Here is a 20,205-nt window from a genome sequence, read left to right as displayed (position 1 = left end):
TTCTATTACGTCATTTATAGAATGACATGGCACAGCAGGTCACATTTAAGTTAGTCTGGAATGTTTAGATTACCTTTGATCACTGCTGATGAATTGTATTTTTCTCGATGATGATGATAAAACCAGGGCTGGGAGGATAGTGGTGTTATAAGTGCAGTCCTGTCCATTCTACCTGCTGCTCCAGCTGTGGCCCAGCCTCAGGACTCAAGGCAAGCATCTGCCCAAGCTGGTAGACAGGTGGTTCTACACTCTCCCAGCAGAGATCTTAGTGGGAGCTCTTTTCTCCTGGGCTGGCCCAGAGCAGAAACCTGAAAGCAGAGGCTTCCCAGAGAAGCCTAAACTGCAGGGGTCCCTGGAGCCAGGGGGATGGCAGCATTGATTTGAATGTAAGGGTGCCCACCCCTCTCTGGACACACAGGACTTAAAAGGAGAAAACTGGCCGGGCGCGGTGGCTCACGCCTGTAATCTCAGCACTTTGGGAGGCCAAGGTGGGTGGATCACCTGAGGTCAGGAGTTCGAGACCAGCCTGGCCAACATAGTGAAACCCTATGTCTACTAAACATACAAAAACAAATTAGCCGGGCATGGTGATGGGCGCCTATAATCCCAGCTACTGGGGAGGCTGAGGCAGGAGAATCGCTTGAACCCGGGAGGTGAAGGTTGCAGTGAGCTGAGACCACACCACTGCACTCCAGCCTGGGCGACATGAGTGAGACTCCATCTCAAAAAAATAAAATAAAAACAAATGGATGGATTAAAGATATGAATGTAAAACACAAAAAGTAAAAATCCAAGAAGAAAATTATGTTTATCGTAGGAGTAAGTGTGAAGTTAGGAAACCCAAAGAAACAACGGGCAAGGGGGATGAACAGGCATTCACAGACATGGAATTCAGATTGCCAGGAAATGTGTGAATGGTGTTCAAGTCTGCTGGTATTCCAAATGCAGATTAGGGCAACAGTGTGCTCAATGGCTGGCACAGCATTGCCCAGAGCAGTAAGCCCTGTTCACTGGCTGTGAGGGGAGAGGACTTTTCATGCTTTCTTGATGGGATGTCGAGTGTTAGCACCTTTTGGTGACACCCAGTGAAATAAAAAATACTACAGCCTTCAGACATGCTTCTGGGAATTTCACCCTAAAAATAAAAGCACCTTACTTGGGAATGTCTTCATAAGCGTCTTTATGGCAGCTTTGTTTGTAGTGACCAAAAAAAGGAAAAAGGAAAAAACCAATGCTGGGTATCGAGGGAACCCAATAAGCAGGTAAAAGTTTGAATAAATGGTGACAAGTCCATATTATGAAAAGAATTTATCAGAGGCAAACCAGTTGACTCAGAAACATTTCCAGGAGGCATTTTGAGTAAGAAGTTAACATGTGCATAAGGATGTATAGAATGATTCCATTTTTGAGAAGTAAACAATGACCAAGAAGCTCCTCCATCTATTTCTGTATCCTTCATGCGTGGAGCGTTTGCGTGCCTGTGCCCGAGTGTGTATAATGCATTTCACGTGGCAACTGTGACTCATCACGGGAGGCTGGCTGTGGGCAGGTGCTGTCGTCCGCGGGGGAGAGCCTGTCTGGTCACTCCTACTTTTGGTACCAAAACTTTAATTGCTCTTCCAGGACTTAGATAATGCTTTGGAGAATTCTTGTAGCCTTATAAAAGGAATGTGAAGGACTAGTTAGAATCAGTGCACCCACACAGCCTAACGAGCCACGTAAAGTTGACTAGACAGATCATCAAATGCAGATATGTATACACACACGCACACACATACACCCTCTGTGTTGGCTAAAGGTGGAGTGAAACTGGCCTAACCCCACTGTCCTCCAGGGGGATTCAGTGAGGCCCGAATCCCCTGCTCTTGTCCTGTCCTCTCACTGTTGCCTTTCAGTGTCTCCTGCACCCCAGACCACCGGGTAATCTCTATTGGAGGCCACGTACCTCCTGCAGAGAATGTGCCCTGTGGCTGTAGCCTTAGGCAATGGTGGGGCTGAGAACCCAGGGCGGGAACGAGTGGTTTCTCTTTGCGAAGTGGCTCAAATTCAGCGTGGAAAGAATGGAGCCTTGGTGGAATGCAGGCTAATGCAGTGAATGTTTGTGCCTAAATGACCGCGTGGGTCTCTGCAGGTGCAGGATGAGGAGTCCAGTCTTTTCTAGTGCCATGAAATTCCTGCTGCAGCTGCCTGCTGCTCCCTGGACGGGATTTCCTCTTGCTGCCAGTGGGAGGGGTGGGGAGGGCTGGAGGTGGCCAGGGAGTCTGTAGACAGAAGACGTTGCCAGCTCCCGTCCCCGCCGCCTTCCCCGCACACTTGTAGCACTGTTACTCCCGGCCCTGCCGCCTTCCCCGCACACTCGTGGCGCTGTGACTCCCGGCCCTGCCGCCTTCCCCGCACACTCGTGGCGCTGTGACTCCCGGCCCTGCCGCCTTCCCCGCGCACTTGTAGCGCTGTGACTCCTGGCGGTTCCCTGTGTTCTTCCACAAGATTGGCACCTTTCTTCTCCCACCCCCACCCTCCACCCATCTGCTGTTTATTTTTGTTGCTGCTCTGTGTGTTGCATGGACGCTTTAGCAGCCGCGACGCCTACGTGTTCACAGGGCCCACTCAGCCTCCCGCCTCACATATCGTAAGTGTGGAGTTCAGTTGCCGCAGAGCCTTTTGCCTGATCAGTTTTTAATATCTACCTGATGTCGCGGGTTGATTGAGTTTGTAACTTGTTGAAAGGCACTTGTGTAAAAACGTGTGAAGAAAGCTGCCTTTATGAAAGCAGATGTTTCCCAAAGGACTTGACCCCCTCCCCAAGTATTTCTGCAGGGATGGTGTGGCTGTGCAGAGGTGAGGGTGCCTCCATGAAGCACTTTGGTGAGAATTTGTTCACCTGGTGAGGGGTTGCTTAACAATTCATCTTAACCTAATTAAGTTTGCATTGTCCCTCAAACACCAGGTTTGGGGGGTAAAACTCATAGAAATACTGAAATACAGCAACGTTGTTGAAAACCTGTGGTTATGTAAATATCCTCAGAACCCTTTGTGCTGGAGTTATATGAAATCTCGATTGCTTTGGCAGCAGCCTTCCAACGGGGCTGCAGGGTGCAGGTGGAGGTGACCTTTCCAACAACAAGGAGAAGGGCCGGAGAGGCACCTGGACTCACAGCAGCCCTTTCCTGAGCCCTTCCCAGGGGTGGAGGCCCAGAGAGGTGCGCTCCATTTATAGTTCATCTTTATAGCAACCCTGGGACACAGGCATTGTCATGCCAACTCCATAACTGATGACCAGGGAGTGTAAGTGACATCACCAAGGTCAGAAGCCACAGAGAGGCACCAAGATCCCAGCTCAGGCCTGTCTGCCACCAAAGCCTGTATCCCTAACCAGGATGTGAGTCCCCCACTCATTACATAACAAAACTAGAAAAACTTTACTGCTTATTTATGGGAAAAAAGGAGCATTTCTAATCAGATATGTTTTCGGCAGGTGGTTCCTCCCAGAAATATGAAATCACAAAGGATATAAAATTCTGTTTTAAGCGGCGACCTGCAGAATCTCTTTTTCCTTTCTTCTGTGCCAGGTTAATGTTAGAAACTTCAGCTTATCCCTGCACATGGTTCTCCTTGGCTGGGGAGTGTCCTGTGCTCCTGTCCTAGCCGTGGCTTTCTTCAGTGAGAGGTGAATTGTGGCGATGCTTCGGCCTTTGGGTGTGGCCAGATTGGCTTCCGTGAGAGGCAGCAGGGAAAGGTGGGCAGAAACACCTGACTTCTGAAGGCACTGAGGAGGAAAAGTGTCCAACAAGGCGGCAGGTGAATGGAGAAAGGCCGCAGATACCAGCTTGATACAGAGAGGAAGGGCTGCAGGCACCCGCCCCGGGTCTCACGATCACACTCACAGCCCCTCACATCCACCTTGGGTGGAGAATTTAAAACACAAGCAGGAACGGCCAGGGGGCCCCAAGCAGTCGGGGAGCAAATGAAAGCACTCCTCCCGACATGCCAGGAGGTCAGCATGGCGCCTCCAGAGAGGACCAGCTCTGCCAAGGGAGCTGCTGGGCAGATGATGACTTTGCATTGTAAAGTAGAGCCCTTGGCTACTTTTTTGGGGCAGTGTTTAATTATAGCAGAACAGCCCAGTGATGACAACAGAGTCACATGACGGTGGAGCAGCTGCATCCCGTGTGCCATGCCAGGACTCAGTGACGTGGCCCACATGCTGCCAGCTATAAATCAGGGTGTGTAGCCTCGATTCAAAAGCCCTGGCCTTTTGAAGGTGGCTAGCCTTGTTGGCCACTCCCTCCTGAAGAGAGGGGGACAGGACTTCCGACTGCTGCCTGCCTGGTCACTGGGGTGGCTCCCTGCCCAGCGTTCTGTGCCCTGACCTGGAGCCAGCTTTGTGCACTGCCCTCCAGACCCCTGGCCTCTCTCAGGTTCCAGCTCACGAGGACACCCCTCTGGTATCATGGGCACTGAACGGGCACTCAGTCCCCCTAAGGGACACCCCTCTGACCACAAGGACCCCACTTTCTGCCATCACTCACGCCTGATGGGCCAGCTCCTATGAGTCTTGACTAGTGCAGAGTGATCACTACAGAGACCCCCGAGAAGAGAGGCATGGGAGTGACAGAGGCCACCAGGGAGGGACACGCAGTCACAGAGCACATTCTGTCTTCCTCAGCTTCCCCCACAACGAGACGGGCCCCTGCCACATGTGGCGCTGTCTTGTAGGTGTTGTTCCTCTTCCCAAGGAGTACACTGAGGAAAAGCCCACTCAGGCCCCTCTGCCTCCCGACAGATGAGCTTTCCTCTCTCCCCAGGGTTTGTTTCACAAGGGCCATGCCATCCTAAGCTCTGTGCAAAAGCCTGGAGTTCAGCGTCACAGGTCCCAATGACTTCTGTAACTGGGCAGCAGCCTCGTCTGCAGAGGGGGAGACCGAGGCAGGGGCGGCAAGTAACATGTTCACACAGCCAGTAACCAAACCCCAGGGCCACGGCTTTCCCTTCCTCCCGCCTCCCAGACAAGTGCCTCCAACCCTGGCCCTGCTTGCTGGTTCTGTGGCTAGTTTGGGGGGTGGGTGGTACCCTGCCCCAGGGATATTTTTAAATTGAAGTATGATTTACACTTAGTAAAGTATACAGATCTTCAGTGTCCAGCTTGGCAGATCTGTCCATGCCCATAGGGGTAGCCATCCCCTAGGTTAAGGGATGGACCCTTTCTAGCTCCCAGACAGCTCCCCGTCCCCCGTCCCGCATTGTCCCCCTTTAGGTAACCGTGACTGTCACCTCTAGCCGCGTGGATTCATTGTCCGTCCTTGGACTTCCTATGAGTGGAATGCTGCAGTCCGTACTCTTTCGTGTCTGCCTTCTGCTTCATGTTATGTTTGTGAGGTTCATCCTCATTGTTGCTTGGACCTGTGACTTGTTCTTTTTCGTTGGTGTGTAGCATTCAGTTGTGTGAATCTAGGAAAATATACCCCTTCTGCCTTGTGGACAGGTGGTCAAGGATGACAGGCAGTCGGCTTTCAGCTTGGAGCTCTTAGGACTAAAACTGCTCCTGAGGCTTGTCTTCCAGTGGCATGTGAAGATGGCTTATGTTCGTTGTGCGCTCAGGAGTGCGGTTGCTGGAGAGTCCTGCTGAAACGTCACCAGCAGGCATTCTTGTGGGTCCTGCAGACACACTGCCAGCGGCGCCTTGTGTTTCCATTAGAATGCAGGGTGCAGGTGGCCTGGGCAGGCTGCTGGGAGAGGAGGGGTGACTGTTCCTCTCTGTGCCCCATGCTGAGCCTCACTGAAGGCACTTCCTCTCCTTGCTTCTGCCCTCCCATCACATCCCAGGGTGAGCTCCACAAGTATTGCACTGCTTGGGATGAAGCTGACGGCAGATTCAGCAGCCAGAGCGGCAAGTCTGGGTCCATCGCCCCCCACCAGCTCCCTGACAATGAGACCGACTGTGGCTGGGCACCATTTGGTAAGTTGATCATCGGTCCGTCCAGGAGCTGAAGCGGCTGTCCTTCCAAGGTTCTTCCAGCCTCGCTGTTAATAATTTTAGCAACAGTAATGCCGTTCCCAGATGAAACTGCATTTCCATGACAGCCCTCTCTCCTACCCAAGAGCACGTGACTTCACCGCCACTGTGTCCGTAGCGCCTGTGTGCGGAGCTGTTCCTCCTGAAAGAAGGTTCTCTTAATAGGGAGATGTGCTGCAGATCATTTGCATTTTGTATTTCAGACTTGCAGGGCATAGTTCCGTGGGCGGGAAGAAGAGAGAGACACGAGGGGCTGGTGTGGGTGCTGGCCTAGGCAGGCGTGCTGCAGAAAAGCCAGTGGACACGTAAAACAAAAGGCATCAATCAAATGTGCAGACACCATGCACAATGGGGATTTTATCCCATCTGAATGATGCCTGCATTATATTTAGTGATTATTTGAAACTGTGGTGACTTCATTTTCCTTTGCGAGAAACTGAACGGAAAATGCACCGCCTTGTTTTCTGTGTGGAAAACCACGCATTTCACTAAGTACACCCAGATTTAGAGAACAGATGCTTTGTGTTTTATAGCCGTGCTCTAGAACATACACTAAACAATACTGAGCTTTTCCTGTTGATTTTCAAATTCGTGTAGATAAGAACAACTATCAGCAGCTGCTTGGGGCCCTGGACTACTCCTTCCTGTGCGCCTATGCCGTGGGGATGTACCTCAGGTACGTACAAAGCAGACATAGTACAGGGGTGACCTTGCTTTACAGCAGCCTGCTCTCCCCTCTCACGATAGCTCATAGCTCTTTGGTTTTCCAGACCCTTCCTGGTTATCTGGCCCCTCTGTGCAGAGAAGGCGTCCGCTATGCTGAAGTGCCCAGGTGCACAGGAGTGAGGCCCCCGCTTGCCGGTGGCTTCCCTGCTGTTCCCTTCCCAAAGATGAGGCCAAGCTTAGGAGAGAGCAAGCACATGTGCTGTGCCCACAACACGGGACCTCAAGGCCGAGGATTTCCGTGTCCCAGGCACTGTGCCAACTGACACAGGCTGCCCTCAGCTTTCCTGGCCCTGGGGTTTGGGACCTACCATGAATCCTGCCGATCCTGGGATGTGGTCATTCAGGAACAAGGGGACTAGCTTCCTGTTTAGCAGAGCCCGACCTCTCCTGTGGTTCAGGGGCTGCCATCTGTTTACATGCCCCAAATAACGAATTTCACCTGATGATCGGAGCAGTTGACACAGGATGTGCGGAACAGCTCTACCTGGATGCCCAGCTTGGCCCCAGAACTGAGCGCAGCAGAGGCAGCCCTGCGTGGCGGGCGGGGAGCTCCAGAGAGAGACCCGCTGGGATCTGAATCCCGGCTCTACCACCTGCTAGGATGTGGTCTTGGGCAAGTTACTATACCTCTTTGGGCCTCAGTTTCCCCTTTGCAACATGGGAGAAATAATAGTTCTTATGTCACAGGATTGTGGCAAAAATTGAGTTAATGTATGTAGAAGCTCAGAATGGTGCCTGGCCTGTGCTGCCAGCCCAGCCCATTCTTCATCCCACTTTGAACTGACCAAGGCAGGTGGCAAATGTTATATTCGTCATAGAACATGTGACTGACTGATTGAAAACTGCTGTTGTGGCAGTCCAGCCAGGTTTTTTTTTTTTTTTAAGGCAGTATAGGGATGTTCTAGCCCATTTTCTGTTGCTAGTAGCACAATATCTGAGATTGAGTAATTTATAATGAGAAAAGGTGTATTTAGCGCTTCTCTAACTAGGAAGTTCAGGATTGGGCAGCTGCATCTGGCACGAGCCTCGCGCCACACTGTAATGTAGTGGAGGGCGTCGCCTGGCAGAGGCCCCGTGAGATGGGTTAGCAGTGAGCAGGGCGTGCAAAACACACAGCACAGGGGTGACCTTGCTTCATAGCAGCCCGCTCTCACCTCTCACAATAGCTCATCAGTCCTGAGAGTGCGGCCACTTACTCCTGCACATTCATTCCTTCGTCAAGGCGGATCCCTCATGACCCAAATGCCCTTCAAAGCTCCCTGCACCTCTCAACGCAGTTATACTGGGAGCCAAGCCTCAACACAAGTTTTGATGGAGACCAACCATAGCGAAACCACAGCCAGGGATGGAGGCATGTAGTCCCAAGAGGCTTTTGTTCAGAGACAGAGGTCTTTACAGCCTGGAGAAGCCCAGGGATCCCCATAAATGTTTAGCTGCTTCCCTGAGACCCGCTCAGAGTGTGGGATCGTCAAGACCTGGCCCCTCCCCCACTCAGAGCCCTGGTGGGTGAGTGGTGCCCAGGGAGGCAGTGTCTGCTGTCGGAGGAGAGCGCATAGCTCTCCCTTTATTGAACGTGTGCATTTGCCTCCCGCTGCAGAACTTGTCTGAGTGAGCAAATGAATAATAAAGGTTTGGAAGCTCAGAGTGTGTGATGCGCAGCCGAACATGAGCCTAGCTGGAGAGAGTGGTGTGTACCTTGGGCTTCCTTCGGGCCTGGGTCTCAGCCAGGCTGCCAGACCTTCTCCATTTTGAGGTCAAATGTTTATATTCCCCAGACTGCAGTCTTACTGAACACAAATAATCTGTGGTATAAAAAGACCCAAAGTGGGAGTGTGTTTTTCTCAGTTACTAGAAAACTGTATTTAAATCTGGTTCTCAACTGGGGGCAGTTTTGTCTCCTAGGGGACATTTAGTAATGTCTAACGACGTTTGTGGGTGTCACAGCCAGGGAAGGGATGTTGCTGGCATCTAGTGGCTAGAAACTAGGGTGTTGCTAAACATCCTACAACACGCAGGACAGCCCCTAATGCCACAGAATTACCGGAGCCAAAATATCAATAGTGCTGAGGTTCAGAAAGCCTGCTTTACTTAAATAGACTGGTTTCTTGTTGCTTATTTATCGGTAAAGATAATTCTTATGCACCTTGTCAGTAAGGTTATTAAAACAAAATTTGGTCTAATGTGACATCTACACAGTGAACTCATGACTGAAACAAGGGCACACGCTGCTGCATTGAAGGGCCTTTTTGTGTGAGTCCCTACCTGAGGTCTCAGCAATGGGTGGTTGCTCGCTGCGCCAGATGAAATCAGATATGAGAGGGTACAGTCATTCAGCCCAGGTACTGCCTGGAGGGTTCAAGCAGGTGCAGCATGGACTTGAATCCCTGTATGAGTCCCATATAATGTGAAATGGTGTTTGTTCAGTTAGACCTTTTCTTTAAAAGTTTTCAGTAGAGATCAAAGTGGGCCCAAATCATACAGCAAGATTAGAGAACACTTCTAAGCCTAGCCAGCAGCACCAGCTCTCAGGAGCCCATCTGGTTCTGCCAGCTGTGCTGTGACCTGGGCAGGTCAGCCAGCCTCTCAGGGACCTAGCTCCTGGTCTCTGGGGTGGGCAGGTTGAAGTCGGTAACTCTCTAGCTCTGGAATGCTCTTGAGTCTGTGTGTGGTGAGGTTTTAGCTGAAATTTTTACCTGGATGTTGTCATAATTTTAAGTTACTTTCTTGTGCTTTAGTGTTTAAAAGGTCATTTCCTTGATCTGAGGTAGATCTTTTTTACTTGGTGAATTCGGAAGGAAAAGCTCTCTGGTGTGGGTTCTTGAGATGAAAGCTGAGAACACTGGAGCTGACTCCGGCAGTGGGGTTCACGGCAGGCAGGTGTCACTGTGTGTTAGGTTTCCTGTTTATCTGACTCCTAGAGTGACCCTACAGAAGAAAGCGAGACCCACAGAGTCTCTGATGCTTGCGAAGGGCTCACGTCCATCCATGACACTCTACAGCTTTTCTATTTACTTAATAAGTCACAATGTTGAGTTGGTCCATAGTGACATTTCCCATAAAACAGTGAGGGATGTTTTGGATAACATTAGGTAGTGTGCTGTGATGGCAGCTAAAGACTGTGAAGTCTGTGCCCTGCTTTACCACCCCCATCGAGGCTGTTTTAGTGAGGCTAAGCATCCTTTATGCCACCAAGTCTCCAGACAGCTCTAGAAGATAAGACACCAAAAAGGGTAGCTGATTAGTGAGTTGCATTGCTGTTCAGAAGGATGAGAGAGATGCCACCCCAGCATTTCAGACCTTACCATGGAACAAATCTTCTGCCTTTAAATCAGGTCAAAGTGGTGTGGCAGGAGGTGGTAGTGGCAAACAGCTGCAAGCCACTTCCCCACTGAGCCCAGCCAGCCAGGTGTATTAACACAGGTGACTTCATTACAGCTCGTGGGGCCGAGTGACTTGCTCTGGGTCATCAGTGATCTCTTCTCATGACATTTGGTGTAGTTCAACAGTTGGAATTTGAAGACATCGTATACATTTACTGGATATGGTCTATGTGAAAGCAGGATTAACTAGCAAGACAAGTTCCTGTTTCCTTTCATTGGCAACTATCATAAATAAGTCAGAGCGTTTGAATTTTATTATTTGACAGATAGTGACATTGACTAGAAATAAAATCTTCTAGAATGTTGCCAGTCTCTGGTTTCTGGTGAGTAAACACTCCATAGGGAAATAGGTGTAAGAAATCTTCCTGGAAATTGTAAGGCTTGAGAGTTCCCCAAGCTCAGAGAACAGCACGAAAGCATCCGGCACGAAACAGCCGCCGGGTTGTTAACATTCGGGTGTGTTTGTTATTCCTATTTGTCTTTCCTTCTCTCCGCCTCAGTGGCATAATTGGGGAACGCCTGCCGATTAGGTATTACCTAACTTTTGGGATGCTCGCCAGTGGAGCCTTCACCGCCCTGTTCGGCTTAGGGTATTTCTACAACATCCACAGTTTCGGATTCTACGTGGTAACTCAGGTAAGGGTTTGGGTCCATGGCTCACCATGTATGGGGTTTCCTTGGTGAATAGGGTGGGTTGTTTATGTCACACGTCACCTCTGTCAAGATGCTGGGAAGGGGCAGAAGTACGTCCTGTCCGAAGTCAGGGTCAGCTGACATAATAAGTCCTTCCTTTCTCTTCTGCTCGGAAATTCCGGCAGCCCGGAGGTGTTTCTTAGTTTCAGGAGTTGCCTCATAAAGAACGCGCCTGTCGGTGCCCTGGCAGGGAGACTGACGTGCAGAGCCCTTAGGAGTCACCCTGTCTTCATGTGGATAAGTTTGAGATGTTTCATCTTGCTAAAGATTTGACCCCTGGGGTTGGAGGGTGTGTCCTCCAGCTGAAGCCCTAGCTGGAGTCAGCCTAACAGTGGTGGCAGGGAGTTCCCACCAGGGAGTGCCCCAAACCTTCCCAAGATGGGGCTGGTTGGGAATCCAAAGAACACAGCACTAACTGCTGGGTGATCAGTTTAAAGCGTGTATTAGGGGAACTTACGTACCGAGGGCTGTAGTATATAGTCTTGACCCGCAGCGGGACAGGGCGTTCCACGCAGGTCTGTCTGCAGCGAGGGATTGGTGTATGGAGTTTGTATGAGGGTTTAAGGAATTTGGCCCAGGGCCAGGGCTACTTTCTTTCCATGTTTTGGGTCAGCAACTGAAACACCTTTGTCAGTGCCTAGGAGTGTTCAGGGGCCAACTTGGGTCCCAGCCTACAAAGGAAAACCTGCAGCTGGTCGGGTCGCAGTGAGAGAAAAAGCGGGGAGACCTGAGGACTCTACAGAGGGATGCAAGGGCGGAAGGAAGGGCCGACTTTGGAGTCAGGCAGCAGGAGGGGGTATGAGGCAGTCAGTGGAGAGAACAGGAGAGATCATGAAGGTGCTAGAAGGGGAGGAGGCCTGAGGGCAGCCCATACTGGCTTGCCCTTGGAGCTGGAGCCCTTCCGGAGTCTCCTGGCTTCTGCCCTTCCCAGCAGTGCTGTGGATCAGTATTCAGCAGCCGAGGAAAACAGTGGGAAATAACGATGCTCATCTCAGGCTTTGTGATGCTTCCAGGGCTCCCAGATAGCTCAGGGGAATGCTTAAAACCATCAAGGCAAACTGTATTTAATTTTGCTTTGAAGATTTTGCCATAACACTTGAAAAGTTTGGCTATTTTAATTACAAAAGCAGTTCACACTTGTGTAGTAATATAGAAAATTAGAAGGGAGGAGAAAACAATTTTCCAGAGTCCCAGCATGTGGAGTGAAGGCCCAGCCAGGTCAGCCCAGAGGCAGCAACAGGTAGACCAGCGGCTCCCAGGCGTCTTCTAGAGCAATAGTTCCCAACCTTTTTGGCATCAGGGACCAGTTTTGTTTAAGACAATCTTTCCACCCGGGACCAAGGTTGGGGAGAGGAGGATGGTTTGGGGATGAAAGTGTTCCCTCTCAGGTCATCAGGCATTCGATTCTCATAAGGAGCACATAACCTAGATCCCTGGCATGTGCAGTTCACAACAGGGCCACGCTCCTATAAGAATCTAATGGCCCCCACTGATCTGATGGGAGGTGGAGCTCAGGTGGCAATGCTCGCTCTCCCACCACTCACCTCCTGCAGTGTGGCCTGGCTCCTAACAGGCCACAGATCAGGACTAGTCTGTGCCCGGGGTTGGGGACCCTGCTCTAGAGAGCTGGCTTACTGCAGTGAGGTGGTTGGCGGTGCCAGGCTGGCCCTGGTTTCCTGCAGTCTTGTAGAGCCACCCCCGAGTCTCAGGATGCTAGAGCGTCCTCAGCAATACATTCCCCAAGTCCCTTCATGAAACTCAAGTCAGGGATTCTTTAGAAGGAGATACTTTGTCCAGGCGTGAAGTCAAGGCTGTGTTCATTCCAGAGAATGATGATCAACAGTACCTTCTCCATGGCCTGGTGAGGGAAAACATGCAATTCACAAGCCATGTTTATCGTACAATTCTATGAACAGTTCTCTAAAGAGAAGAAAGCTTTTCTCTCTTTAAAAAGTTTGCATTTATTTATTTTTTGAGATGGGGCCTTACTGTGTTGCCCAGGCTGGAGTGCAGTGGTCCCAGGCTCAAGCAATCCTCCCACCTCAGCTTCTTGAGTAGTTTGGACCACAGATGTGCACCACCACACCTGGCTAATTTTTAATTTTTTGTAGACAAGGGGGTCTCTATATTGCCCAGGCCGGTCTCAAATTCCTGAACTCAAGAGATCCTCTCGCCTCGACCTCCCAAAGTGCTAGGATTACAGGCATGAGCCACTGCACCCAGCCTCTTTCTATGAAGTTTTTAGATTCAAAAGAGACTGTAAAGCTTGGCCCCACACTGTTATAAGGTGTGATCTCCTGGTGGTGGGGTTCTGCCTGGGTTTTCTTTCCTTGCTTTTCTCTACTTATTCTAAAATTTCCACAACAGACATGCATTACTTTTATTTTGAAAAATATATAGATACCTGTGTACATGGTTTAAAAATACATACGTAGTTTAAACTGTATATAAATATACAATTGACAGTGCATCTCTGGCTGTCATACCCCCTTCTTTGTGTGAGCGGGGCAAGCCCTGTGTGCCTCCCTGCGGCGCTCTCCCAGGCCTGCTTCCTGTGGGTCAGTCTCTCCTTTGGCCTCTCCCGCAGGTCATCAACGGGCTGGTGCAGACCACCGGCTGGCCCAGCGTCGTCACCTGCCTCGGCAACTGGTTTGGAAAAGGAAGGTGAGGAAAAGCAGTCCTGTTTCCAATAGCAGATGAAAACTAGACCATTTTACTTTGAGTTTTTTTGTAGACTGATTACAGCAAAAACACTTTAGTATCCTCTTTAAAATATGATGGCTGAAACCTCTGGGGCTTGAATTGCTGAAATTCAGATGGCCTGTGTCCCACGAGACGGGAGCTCCTCCCTCCCACTGTGGGCCCGGTGGAGTCTGTGTCACTCGACGGCTCCTCTGACAGCTGCATCTGGCCTCCCGGGTGTTGTGGGAGATGCAGAGTCCAGGACCCTGCCCCAGGCCTTTTGAAGCCGAAGCTACATGTTAACATGGGAGTTTGGGAATTCCCAACCTGCGTCACCCAGCACACAGCACCAAAGTAGCAGAGCTGGGACCCAGCCTCTGGCGAGTCCAGATTTATTTGTAAATGGCTGTGTAAAATTCAGCTCAGCCAGGCCAAAGGCTTATTTGTGGTGGAAGATACCAAACAAGATGCAGAAGCTAAAACGGGAACACCGGCGTCATCAGGTCTTAAGTCTTAGATACTGTGCCTCATTCACCTGCTGTGTACCTCCATGAGTTTTGTTCAAATGACAGTTCATCAAGTGACTGTGTATTCATTGATTGTAGAGGCACAAATTTTAATTTCAGGCCTTCCAAGACTTTCAGAGAAAGGCCTCTTTCTTCTTGAGTACAAAATGCACTCAGAGCGAGAGGTGGAATGGGTGATGGCACAGCCTGAGGCCACATAAACAGATCAGCTCTCGTGAGCATCGCGAGTCCTGCATGCCACGGAAGCAGAGTCTGCACGGTCCTCATTGATTCTGCACTGACTGCCTGCTTTACAGGCACTGCTGCGCCCTGCACTGCTGGACTCGTTTCAGCTTCTCAGCTCCATCTTCTGTCTTCTGTTTTGTTGTGTTGCAGGAGAGGTTTGATTATGGGGGTCTGGAACTCCCACACCTCCGTAGGCAACATCTTGGGGTCGTTGATCGCTGGCTACTGGGTGTCCACGTGCTGGGGCCTGTCCTTCGTTGTGCCTGGGGCCATCATGGCAGCCATGGGGATAGTGTGCTTTCTCTTCCTCATTGAACGTAAGTGCACGTGGCCTTGGAGACCACCCACCAAGGGAGGCCTCGGGTTTCCCTGCTCGGGTGGGCCTCAGGGACAAGTGTGAGAGCTGCGTGGCCTAGCGCCCTGTTTGCCTGTGGCTACCTCAGCGCTCTTCCTGTCAGGGAGACTTCCTTGGGGAGCCGGTTCTCTCCTGGTCTTGCAGGATTTTCTACTGTCCCCCGATTTCTGGAGTGACCCATGTCTACATTCCTTCCTCCCGTCCTCCTGCCCTCCCTTGCCTCAGCATCAGGCGTTCGTGCCTGGGAGTCTTCCATTTCCCCACAGGCTGTTCCCTCTCACGCCCATCTTGCCACCGAAACCTGAATTGGACCCGGTCAGCTCTTTGCCTTCTGATAAGATAGATCTTGGACAGTGTTATAAAAGACTTACTTAATATCTTAACTGGGTAAAAGGTATCTCTTGGAAAATCAAATCCCTTATTCCATTTCAGATTCAGTAGCAAACTTTTGATTTAACTGAATTTGAAATTCATTTTTGAAGTAGAGATCCGCCAGGCTCTGGTGCTGAGAAGACTCGGGACAGTTACAGCAAGAATAGAGACCCCCGGGTGGCCCCAGCGGTCACATGACAGGGGCTCGACTCCTGCCAGCCACTCTGATAAGCTGTACTCAACCCTTAGTTCTTCGACTGAGTTTAAAGCACCGTGAAACCATACGGCAGGAGACAGCTCCCTCCTGCTGCCTGCCCGGTAGGGACACTCAGAGCCAGCTCCCTGCAGCCATGCTGGGCATTGCGTATCACTTCAACTCTGCATGCAGAAGTTAATCCATATTCCATTTAGTTGCTCACTTTTTGTGTCTTGCAAAAGCTAACCTTTTAATTTTTAAGATAACCATCATCCGGCCGCTCTGCGAGTTCGGAGACTCTCACCTCATGCTTCTCTGTTGGTGAAAATGGAAATAAACATTCAGATGAGGAATGTTCAGACACACACCCATTGCTGTGAGCAGAAAGTGGGGGCCCCGGGCTGCACTCAGCTCCCCTTTCCCCCCTTCTGCAGAGGCTGAGTAAGCCTTTGGCCACACCCTGGACAGCCTGAGCAGGGACCTTGTGGGATGGGTGGGGCTCTGGCTCCCTCACCAGTGGGCCAACTTGTGGCTTTCAGCTCTGGCTGGTGTGTCACTGCAGTTCTGAGAAAGGCCGTTTCCGCCACTGGTTTTCCGCTCTGATTCCTAGAACCTGGAGTTCTGTGCCCCTGCTGTCCAGGTGTTTGAGACACCAGCCACTCAGAGAATAATGTGCCTCTCTGTTAGCGCACAGGGGCCCCTGGCTGTCTCCTGCCTGAGGGTAGAGTCCACGGAGCCTTCTATTCTCTTCCTCAACTGGAAATGGGCTGGCTCTGGGGAGAAGAGGACGTGTGGAAGGGAAAGGAGCTTGCTCAATGGCCGGGACCTCAGCGCCCGCTCCAGGCATTCAGGGCGCTGTGTTGATGCTTGTCTCTGTAAGCGGAGAGAGCTCGGCTCTTGTGAATAAGCCTCCCTGATCCAACTTGGGCAGATAGCAATGAGCCAGATGCCCCCTGTCGCTGGGTCCTCTCTGGCCACAGGCCCGCTCACCTACAGGAGGGCTGCATGCTTCATTTCTAGCCAAACAAAACCAAGCTACCAGAACCTCGTGCCCAGGGAATCTGTCTGACACTCTTTCCCCTCGTGCCTGGGAGGTACACTGTGTCTGAATGATGAGACCCAGCTGTGACAACAGTGGCTGGATGCTGAGTCTGAGAACGGGAGCTCTTTGCAGATAGGGAGAAAACATCAAGCACCCCTTGGTTTGTTTCTGCCCCTCCTGGTCCCGAATCACCGACCCTGGGTCGGTACTAAAGGCATCAGATGCGCCATTCTTGCGATCAACAGAGGATATGGCTTTCTCTGCTATGCCTTCACCCCTGTCTCCTGCTCAGGGTGAGCTCCAAAGGTCGGGGCATCCCCTGCTCCCTTCTCAGGCCTCTCTAAGTCTCCTTTATGAAGCTGTTCTCAGATGTGTCCCAGCCAAGGGACATGTGTGCTCAAGTCTCTCAAGGTGAAAGTCCTGGAAGAGCCATATCAGGGGGACCCCCTGGCTTGCCCCTGGGGGCATCACGCTGTGAGTGGATACAAATGGGGTGAGTTGGCTGATGTCCTTTAAATTGGTGACCGCACATCACAGGTGGACCATTGGGACTGCCCAGCATGCCGACCACGTGTCCTTGGTCAGTGGCCTCGCCCTGTGGGCTGTGCCCAGGACAGGAGGGCAGCATACCCCGCAGCCAGCCGCGGACCTCTGGGTGCAGAGCCACCTGGCCCTATGGCATGGGCAGGGCCTCGAGGCCACCAGGAGTGTGCTCGGCGGCTGCATGCCTCTCCATGACGTCCCCCTGTGTTGTGTGGGAATGGACTTGGCCGTGGGAAGCCTGCAGCCCTGGAGCTCAGTTCGGGTTGCAAGCCAGTAAGCAGTTTCATCCAAGGTGATAAAGGTGCTGGGTAGTCAGGGGGGCTGCAGAGATGGAGCGAGAAGCAGTAGGGCTGGTTTCCCGCGGCACCTAGAGCCCTGGGGTCTGACTCTGGGTTCCCACCTTGCTCAGGGCAGGTCGCTGGCGTCTGTAAAGGACAAGCTGAAGCCTCACTTCTGGTTCTGCTCCTTTTCAAGTTTCCTCCCTTCCTGGTGTTGACATAAAGATGTTTGTTCCATATCAAGATAGATGTTTTATCTCCACTCATTTTTATTTCTAATGAATTTCATAACATGAAGTACCTCATTACAGACATTCTTCCAGCCTCGCTCCCCTGCTGTGCTTTTCCTGGTTTTGCTTTCCTTATGGGGCTTGTCCTCTGAATGTGAATCATGGGCTTGTCCACACGGCGTCCGCATGCTCTGCTTGTGATTATTGGCCACGCTGGGAAGTATTTTCCATATTTAAAGCAGTGTTCATGTTCACAGTGTTGGCATTGGCTGGCGGTGATCTGCCGTACCCACCTTGCACACAAGTGGGCTGCCAGGCCGGGTGACTGAGGACAGGCAGGGCATGTGTGGGGTCGCTGGTGGGCCAGCCAAGCTGTGCCCTTGCCCTCACCTGCCATGCTATGGCAATGGCTTTTTTCTGAAATGAATGCCAATTTAGTAAAGGTATCAGATGGCATCTTGTGTTTTATTAAATTTTATTGTGTATATTTAAGGTATATAACATGGTGTTACAGATACATAGAGATAGTAAAAAGGTCACTAGTAAAGCGAAGCAAGTTAACATAGCCATCGCAACTCACAGCTGCCCGCTCTTGTTTTTGTGGCACGAGCAGCTCAAATCCACTCATTTAACGTGAATCCTGCATACGGTCCAGTTTCACCACCGGTGCTCCCGTGTTGCCCTGCCCTGGGGTCCCGTAGCTTACTTGGCATTGCCATGGTGGTGGACCTGCTCAGCCTGGACTCATGTTTACTCTTTCAGATCCGAAGGACGTCAGGTGCTCCTCCACCCTGCTGACGGTAAGGACCCTATTTTCTTGTCCTCTTCTAGAACAGTGTGCAGTTCGCCAAGTGTTCTGACCACTTCCCCAGCCTGCTCCTGCCTTTGTGGTGTCAGACAGAAACACACAGGGGAGACAGAAGTCCCACCCTCGAAATATTGGCAGTTCTAGGAATAGAGAATATTCTCTTCTGGGTTTTGCTGATAATAACCTTATCAACAAAACCCAAACAAGAGGTTCGATGCCATCCAGATGGAGGGCTTCATGCTACGGGAAACCAAAGGCTGGGTCCTGGCCAGGCCTCCTGAGGGGTGGAGACCTCCTGGTTTCCCCGGGGGCCTCAGCGTGACTGAGGAAAAATGCATGTGTCAGCTGGCTGCCATCACTTAAGTTGGTGGCTACACATCTCAGGTGGCTGAGAGGTCTGCCCAGCACGCCATTCCAGCTCAGCCAGCGTAGGCCCTGCAGGCAAGATTGCTAATCGTGTCAGCTGCCGTGGACGAGCCCTGCCCTAGCTGCTTCTGCCCACAGCAAGTCACCACTGGCCACTTTCCCACCTGGCTAAGGCCAGCCCTCCCGTGGTACCAGTCACGTCCCTCTCATGGCCCAGGGCTTGTCTCCTGCAGACACACCCCCTGCCCCAAATATCATTCCTGGCACACTCATGTAGTACTGATGGCTGTCTTGGAAGGAAGTCCCTCTGGCTCTCATGCCTGCTCCCAGCTGCCCCAGTCCCCATCTCCACTGGCATGACATCCCTGCTCTCTGCAGGCCACCGCCACCCCATGGTAACAGCCCATCCAGGTCCCAGCAGCATCACCTGGCCACATGGGGAGGTCAGCTCTCCGGCCTCACCCTGCTGGACCTGTCACCTGCATCTGACCTGATGCTTCCCTCCCTCTGGGAAAGGCTTCCCTCCCAGGGCTAACATGCTAGTCACATCTGTGCCGAGTGTCAGACCCCAGATGTGGGGGTGCCCCCAGGCTGCTTCATGGCCTCCTCTCTCCTTGTCTGCCCACTCACTGCAGGAGCGTGCACCCGGGCTTTTTAGCGCCCCCAGGTGCGTTGATGTCAAGTCCCCATGCTGTCCCCAGAGTGACCCCTCCCCTGAACTCCACAATCTGAGATTTCACCGCCACTCAACCTTCCCACGGAGATGTCTGGGTGTCCTTCAGACAACACGACCAGAGATCTCTTGATTTTACCTCTGAACACACCGATCCCCCAGCATCCCCCGTCTCAGTCAGGAAGCTGCTCTCCACCCTGTGGACAGGCCAGACCCAAGAAGCCAGCCCAATGCCCCTTCAGCCCCGCACCCCATCCTTGGCCATGTTCTGTCAGTTCTGCTCTGTGAGGGGGTGTGGAATGGAAACACACTCACCTCCTCCACCTCTACCACCCTGGTCCCCATCACCACCATCAGCTCTCCCCCGAGCCACTGCTCATCACACCCTGGTCCCCGTCTCCACCGTCAGCTCTCCCCCAAGCCACTGCCCATCACACCCGGGCCCCTATCTCCACCGTCAGCTCTCCTCCGAGCCACTGCTCATCACACCCTGGTCCCCATCACCACCGTCAGCTCTCCCCCGAGCCACTGCTCATCACACCCTCGTCCCCGTCTCCACCGTCAGCTCTTCCCCGAGCCACTGCTCATCACACCCTGGTCCCCGTCTCCACCATCAGCTCTCCTCCGAGCCACTGCTCATCACACCCTGGTCCCCGTCTCCACCATCAGCTCTCCCCCGAGCCACTGCTCATCACACCCTGGTCCCCATCACCACCGTCAGCTCTCCCCCAAGCCACTGCTCATCAGCTTCCTAGAACGATGCACTTTGCTCCCCAGAATCTCTTCTTCACACCTCACTTGCAGAGACTGTCTTGAAACAGACGTCAGAGCACATCAGCCCCTGCATGACACAGTCCAGTGGCTCCATGTCACCCCATGTGAAATCCTCACCAGTTCATCTGGTCGATCTCTGTCACCCTCACAGAAAGGTGTGAGCCCCTCCGGCCTGGATCATCTCTGGGTCCCGGCGCCCGGAGCACCACCGGGCCTCGTGCAGGAGAGGGAGCCAGAGTCCTCTTTCTGTCTTTTAATACATCGGGCTCCTGGGTATGATTCATACGGAAAGAAGGGTTCTGATACTTGATGACAAAAACAA

The 20,205-nt window shown here is 52.0% G+C and overlaps 2 protein-coding genes across 3 annotated transcripts in view; both read left to right on the top strand.

Moving 5' to 3' along the window:
* Positions 1-20,205, top strand: part of NDUFV3 (NADH:ubiquinone oxidoreductase subunit V3) — a 379,957-nt gene that overhangs the window by 14,103 nt on the left and 345,649 nt on the right. The gene's annotated exons all lie outside the window — the stretch shown is intronic.
* Positions 1-20,205, top strand: part of SLC37A1 (solute carrier family 37 member 1) — a 62,343-nt gene that overhangs the window by 9,913 nt on the left and 32,225 nt on the right. The window contains exons 3-8 of the mRNA XM_050784445.1: positions 5,824-5,956; positions 6,611-6,689; positions 10,620-10,755; positions 13,400-13,476; positions 14,397-14,563; positions 18,025-18,062. Coding sequence (XP_050640402.1) covers positions 5,824-5,956; positions 6,611-6,689; positions 10,620-10,755; positions 13,400-13,476; positions 14,397-14,563; positions 18,025-18,062 — 630 coding nt within the window. The remainder of the gene's footprint in view (positions 1-5,823; positions 5,957-6,610; positions 6,690-10,619; positions 10,756-13,399; positions 13,477-14,396; positions 14,564-18,024; positions 18,063-20,205) is intronic.

The sequence above is a fragment of the Macaca thibetana genome, chromosome 3, assembly GCF_024542745.1.
Source record: "Macaca thibetana thibetana isolate TM-01 chromosome 3, ASM2454274v1, whole genome shotgun sequence".
NCBI classification, from domain to species: domain Eukaryota; kingdom Metazoa; phylum Chordata; class Mammalia; order Primates; family Cercopithecidae; genus Macaca; species Macaca thibetana.
Note: the sequence above shows the minus strand (reverse complement) of the source record. Positions and strands in the feature narration are given on the sequence as shown.